The sequence below is a fragment of the Empidonax traillii genome, unplaced genomic scaffold, assembly GCF_003031625.1.
Source record: "Empidonax traillii isolate 1590-97213 ecotype Southwest subspecies unplaced genomic scaffold, ASM303162v1 scaffold725:size316836, whole genome shotgun sequence".
In the NCBI taxonomy this organism is placed as follows: Eukaryota; Metazoa; Chordata; class Aves; order Passeriformes; family Tyrannidae; genus Empidonax; species Empidonax traillii.
Genome location: NW_020955918.1, coordinates 288,837 through 295,695, shown reverse-complemented (window position 1 = coordinate 295,695; position 6,859 = coordinate 288,837). Strand labels below are relative to the sequence as shown.

At 41.7% G+C, this 6,859-nt stretch overlaps 1 protein-coding gene across 1 annotated transcript in view; it reads left to right on the top strand.

Annotated features, from left to right (window-relative positions):
- The window catches only part of LOC114066035 (sodium/hydrogen exchanger 4-like), a gene marked incomplete at its 5' end in the record, with an annotated part of 32,440 nt that overhangs the window by 21,058 nt on the left and 4,523 nt on the right, over positions 1-6,859 (top strand). Inside the window, 3 exons of the mRNA XM_027900419.1 lie at positions 3,174-3,270; positions 4,996-5,127; positions 5,857-5,944. Coding sequence (XP_027756220.1) covers positions 3,174-3,270; positions 4,996-5,127; positions 5,857-5,944 — 317 coding nt within the window. The remainder of the gene's footprint in view (positions 1-3,173; positions 3,271-4,995; positions 5,128-5,856; positions 5,945-6,859) is intronic.

Genomic DNA, 6,859 nt, shown 5'->3' with positions numbered 1-6,859 from the left:
AGGGAGAGAGAAAATAAAACAAATTGCTCCAGTGTGGTTCAGAAATTCTCTTCTGAGCAGAGAATTTTGATTGAAAAATGTTTTATAATAAACAGCTGATATGATGGAGTAATTTTTGCCAGCTCTATTCTGACTATAATTGGATTTTACTGTGCATCATCCTCTGAAATGCACAGCTTCTCCTACTGAAAAAGCCTTTTTAAAAGTGAAGTGTAAACTTAAATCCCATCCTGTGGCTGAGAAATATTCTGACTCTCACAGGTTATGAGTGTTCTATGAAAAGATATGTCTTCCCAACTCTGTTAATTGATAGATGTCTGCTGTCAGGAGCATTTCATGAGACAGGATAGTGAGCTAATTGTTGGATCTTTGGTCTGAGCCACTGTAGAAGTTCTTGTCACCATTTTGCTGAGCAACTAAGTGAACTTATGTAAAAGGTTTCTAAATGTATTTAGAGAATGTCTGATTGTTATTGTTGAGATAGCTTGTACCTAAAATCCCTGTCTTTTGTGAGGATACAAACTCTGGCCATGAACAAGACGAGGTTTGAAATAAAATTCCAGTGTATAGCATGTAAAACATTATTAGCAGTGCCAGAGGAGTGAGAAAACTCTCACCTGCACTTCTGATCAGTTTTGCAGCCCTAATGTACACAAGGGGAATTGCATTACAAGAATCAAAGCAGATCTCCATTGCTGTGAATTAGCAAAATTGCATTCATGCTGGTGTGATTCCCGCAGTTGGAGTGGGCGTCCAATGTGCAGCAAGTATTTCCAGTGCATACTGAAAAAACATGCCTATGGATTGTGCAACAAAGAATCCATATTTGAATGAAAATAGAGCAATCGGTTATGATGTTTTGGAGAATGTAAGCCTTAGAAACAAGGAGACAAATGGCAAAAGCAGAGTCATACCGATATTATCAAAGCTGTTGGTTTATGGCTGTTTTTTGGAGGACATGTTCATTAGAGAGAAAGATGGTTTGATGCTGAGCTTATTTATTGTTGGCTTCATATTGGTGCAATACTGACTTCGGTAAAATCAATACAGTACAAATCAGAACCAAGTGTTGTGTTGTCATTTGTGGTGGTGCAGTTGTGAGAGAGCTGTGCCTGTTGAATGTTAGTTCCTTCACAGGACTAGTAAAACTTGGTGAGCAGTTTACAAAGTTCAAAATTTCAGATATAATATATAAAAATAATATTACACCATTTGTGGAGGTATCAATGTATCAAGTATCAGTGTATCGTATCAACTATACATCACATCTAAAGAAAGAAGTACTGTCAGGTTACTCATTACAGAGACACAGTCAGTTTTCATGCTATATTGTAAATTCAGGGTTTTTCTTCACAACTATATCTCCTGTGCTATGCTTTGTTGTAACATGTTGGAAGTTTCCATAAGAACAAAGAAATACTTTCAGTAAGGATTACTTTATGGGTAAAAAACGTCTTTGGGTTTTTTTAAAGTTCTTTTTTAATGTATTCTATATTGCACATTGTAAAAGCAATCTGGTCCTTATTTCTATATACGTGCATTGTTATCTGTTGTGTAGGTTCATATACAATCCCATGAAAAGAATACACATTTTTTATTTGTGCTCCAGAACAATACAGATTATCTTCATGCTGTTTTTTCTCTTGCTACCCCAGCTTAACTGAAACCCAGGGAATTTTATTTATTCTATTTAATTCACTTTAGAAGCAAAATAATAAGCTTTTAAAAGACTTAGAACTGGCCACTTCTGTGCTGGCATCGTCGTGTATGTCCTAGCTCTATACCTTCACTACTGTCAATTTCTCTCTTAGTTTTTATTTGACAAAAAAATTGTCAGATTCAGTTTTAGTCTGATGCAGAACGAAAAGACATTCCAGCACCTTGAAATATATCAGAAATTGAGTCTGATATTCCAGGGACTTTGGACAGGACCAGGACACCAGGGCTCACTGTCTACTTGATGGTAAGAGACAGTAAAATGTAAAATCCAGGCAGTTCATGTTGGTCCTACAGGTTTTCAAGATGTTCATGATATATCATAGAACAAAACAGTGGTAGTACTGTCAAAGTAGCTGTAATTGCAAATTCCAGTACTTTTCCTATGTTTACAGCATAATCTCAGACCCATTTTACCCTGAATCCATCTTCCTTTGCCATTAAAGGTCTTTAATTTATTTTAGAGGAAGTATGAAATAAATGCGCACAAAGCTCTGGCAATACTGGACATTGATCATGATCAATTTTTTAATTGCACAAACAACAGACAACACTTAAAGGACACCACTTAGCTGAAAACAAGGATTTGCAATCACTTTGTTTGTTTGTTTCTTTGGGGGTTTTGTTTGGTTTTTTTTTAAAGGCAGGAAAGCAAAATGGAGAAAGAAAAAAAAACAACAAATAGAAACAACAAGATGAACTGAGACTGATTCATCCTGGATGATCACTATTTATTTCCCTTTCTTTTCCTGGGAATTCATCTGAACACTAATTCTCACAGAGACTGACTGACGTAACAAAACCAGTTAACACCTCACAGCAGCCCGCCTCTATTGTTTTGCCAGTGAAAAAACGGGGCAGCTACAAGTGACAGTGGGCTTTGTCAAAGTTTTTTTTTAAAAAATACAAAGATGATTATCTTTTAGGTAGTTCTTTCATTTCAAAAGGGGAAACAGGCTCATCAGTCAGGAAACCTTATACATTCTCCTCACCACACAGCAGGTCTTTCAGGCTCCTCAGCTGGCATATCCTTTAGTTCTTAGGGATTTTCTGCACTTTCTCAAAGGAGTTGCAACCAGTAGGATGGCAAAACCAAGACTGAGGTCTTTATTCAGACAAGAGTAAACTTGCAGTGCCTTCCTGAATGTACAGCTGGTTGTGGCCCAATCTAATTATTAAATAGGAACTTCCTTATGAGGGTTAGAGAGAGAAGAGTTTCTGCTGCCAGTAGTATGAGGTTTAGGGCCCAATCTGACTACCCACCATAAGGATAAAAATCTGTGAAAGAGCAAAGTTTGCCTTTTTGTATTCATCTTTGGATGATTTTCTGGTGTTGCTGGTCACTGAAAAGCTCTTTGTAACCTTCTGTTCTAGCATTTAAAATAGACTGTTATTTCATGGGATTAGTATTTAATCAGCTCATTAACATCATATTTAATGTTCCCTTTTATTTACAGGAGTGGCAGGAACCGGCGTCCACACAGGCTGTCCCCCGCGGAGGTGGAGTCCATGCGAGATGTCCTGGCACACAATCTGTACCAAGTGCGACAAAGGGTGTGTGAGCCACCGGCTGCCGCGCACTGTTTGCAGACCCAGAGCTCTTGTTTGCCCTCCCCGCACGCAGCACCAGCACCGGCCCCAGGGGCACCTGGTGGGAGCCCGCAGCCGCTCCGAGCCGGCACCTGCCCGGGAAAGGGATGGAGCGAAAAAGCCCGGGCTTGGGCCCCGTTTTTTAACATCAGCTTTTCACCCCGACAGCAGCGCGAAAAGCCAGGAAAATCTGTGACTGAGCTGTAGAGGTCAGGCTTCCCTCGCTGCACAGCAATCCGGACGGGAAGCCGCCTCCACGAGGCTGCCCGGGCTGCCGGCGCTCGGGGAGGGCTGCCGGGCCGTGGGCGGCCGCGGCTGGCGGGGCTCCCCTTGCGCGGGTGGGCGGACCGGCGGCGCTCAACGCTGCGCAGCCCTGCGTGGGAGCAGCTGCTCACCCGCACCCACGTCCTCCTGTAGCTCCACTTTACTCACATAGTGTTCTTTGCCCCCATAAAGGTGGCGTGATAATACCTCAGTAGGGATTTGTTTTCCAGAAATTTGTACTGATCCTGATGCAGCCCCGTGTTTAGTATCGACTTAACCCAATCTTGGGCACTGAATAGACAACTCACCCACAGAAACGAGTGATAGAGAATATATTACAGCAGCCTTGAAATGACACCAAAAAGTGGGGCTAACTTGTCTGAGACACGTATACGAGGAAATGCTAGGGCCTGGTCATTTAAATGTGGCATTATTAACATGATATTCATTCCTAACATTGTTTGATTTTTCCCTGGCTAATTATCCTTATGATATTAATTTCTTATCTTACCAGAAACAATTTGCATATATGGTTATCTCAGATTACTGAAATGAATTCTCTCTTCAAAATCAATTACAGTAATAATTATTTGAACCAGTTGCTTCCTATGTAGTGTTGAGAACTGCATGGTTTTGGAAATGGAAGATTGGAAGTAAAATAATGCCATTTCTAATACTTCCCTTTCAGCTCTGAAGGCCTGGTAATGCTCTGCCTCACCAGAGCCCCTTTACAAGAAGCCTTGCAAATGAGACTGAGATTAGATTCTGCTTTTTAAGACGGCTTAAAAACTTTAGTGATTTTTTTCTCTCCAAGGCAGATAATTATTTCCCCCATTTCACTAGATGTATGTGATAAATTAAAAAGTTTGCCTTAAATGATGCTCAGTTTTAGGGTAATATTAATTTGTAGTTTGTTCAAGTATGGAAAGGGAATTCAGCTGTGCATCTGATTCTGGAGATGTATTCTTCATTCCTGATCACATCTGCAACTTGCTTCTGGCTCAGTAATATTAGTACCAAAGCTCAGAGGTGAGTTAGCCAGTTATCTCTTTTTTAGAACCTGCCTCATACCTGTAGCTCCCAATTTGTGTGAAGGGATGACAAAGGGAGGATAAATCCAGAGATGTTAACAGCCTTCTTTAACAGGTGGCTGTATTTTTATACACCTGCACTTCAAGCAGGCAAGAGTTCACCAAAAATGGCATCAAAATGCAACCCTTGAGGTATGAGACTTACAGCTGTGTTCATGCTTCCCATCTTACTGTGCAGCAGTGAGGTTTGTGCAAGGCTGCATTTTCCCACGTGTTAGCAAAGAGATCAGTTGGTGCCTGAGCTGAGACAGATGTACCCTTGGCCCTATGACTGACCAGAATTATTAACATTGCAAATGCAACAAAAATCAGCTGAGTGCACTTTCTGTTTCAGGCACCACCATACAACCGACACAACCTACCTACCAACATAAATGAGACACAAGCGCAAGAAATCCTCATCCGCCGGCAGCACAGCCTGAGGCAGAGTTGCAGAAAGGGAAACAGCTTGCCCTGGAGTAGACCGGTACCTATTGTGTAAACTCTCATTTATGTAAAAATGCCTCTGCTTATCTGTAAATATGGAAAGAGATACACATTTTTTTAAGCTTTTTGCTGAAATTAAAATGGGTACTTTCCCCAATGTGCTCACGCAGCACCTAAGAAGAAAGAGGTTCACTTAGCACATGAACAACAATGTTTTTATGTCCTACCTCTATACATTGGTCAGAGATCAGCTACTCTGGCTGTATGTAGTAAAATAATGTAACTTGCATTGGATTTGCATATGCAAAACAGAGTATAATCAAAAAAAGCCCGATACCAAGCCCTTGACACCTTGCACTGACAGTTTGGACTCTCGATCAATAAGAGATTTGTCTGACCAAATGTAGGCATTGGACAGCATAGACATTTACACCTGAGATAATCACAGTTCAGGAAAAGAAATAACTTTTTGCTGAATAGATTAGTTTTATTTCAATTTGTCACCTGAAATAGGAAAGGTGAATCTCAGAAGAACATATTTCTCTCTGCTGACTATAAAAAAACCCTCTAGGACTATTATATCAGACAGACACTTTCACTGGAAATGACGTTGAATTCAGCCATCCAAGTCAAGCATTCACCTTGTTCATACCTCTCAAAATCTGGCTTTAAAAGTGCAGCATATAATCATCCCTCTTTGCCATTCCACCAAATAAATGCCAGGTGGAGGCAGTCATGAGCACTGAAGACACTTCTGTCTCATACACAGGTTAACACCACGGAAGTACGCTACCTCTCTTTGCCTCAGGGCCCCAGCCAGACCACTAGACGAAAAGCCAGGCACGTTACTTTTACAGGTAATGGAACTGCTCTTTACTCTGTATTCTACTCCAGTAGCGAAAGCAACTGGGGCAGTTATAAAATTAATGGAAGTCCCTAGCCTCTTTAAATGAGCTACATGCTTTTCTCCTTTCTATCTAGCTTGTTTTTATGGTCATTACTGCTCCAGTTTCTCTCTTGTTCCAGCACCTCCTAGTTTTCTCCTTTTCCCTCTTGCACAAATATTCCTGAGATCCCTGTAGTTTCACCTGGCCAAGACAGCATTTGTGTAAGCCCACGAATGCAAATTATCTGTTCTATGCAGCCCCACAGACACAACTGTATGCAAAATTCTTAGGAGTTGCTGGACTCGTAGCCTAGTCCAGGCAAGACTGACACATGCCCCCAGGTCCTCCAGGTATTGAGACTGGGCAGATATTACCAGCAGGCCTCCTCATTCCGTAATTATATGCACATGTACACATGGCCAGACACAAAGAGCAGCACAGACTGGGCACAGTGCTCACACACAGGTAAACAGCACCAGTGGCAGCATTTTAGTCTTGTCACTGGCTGATCAGACTGACAGATTATTAATAAAAAATTATAAATACAAACATGCTATCTGAATCCCCAGTAGCTGGCCTAGATAGACGCTCTGCTCATTAGCTGGCCCTGGACCTCTCATCTGCCCATTTGGTGACACTTGACAATGTAAACCCATGGGGAGACAGCCACATTGCAGCTGCTGGTACTTGAATGAATGGCCAGTCTCTTCGCGAACGAAGAACCGGGGAAGGTCTTTCCACCTTCCAGCCTGCGCATTGGATTTTTTAGGTGAGACACAGTGTGCGCGGAACTGAGCCCACCCTTTAATCCTGAGGTTCATCTGCCGGGGCCAAGCACGCTTGGACGGTGGCAGCGAGGTCCTCAGGACGTAGATGGATTGCCTT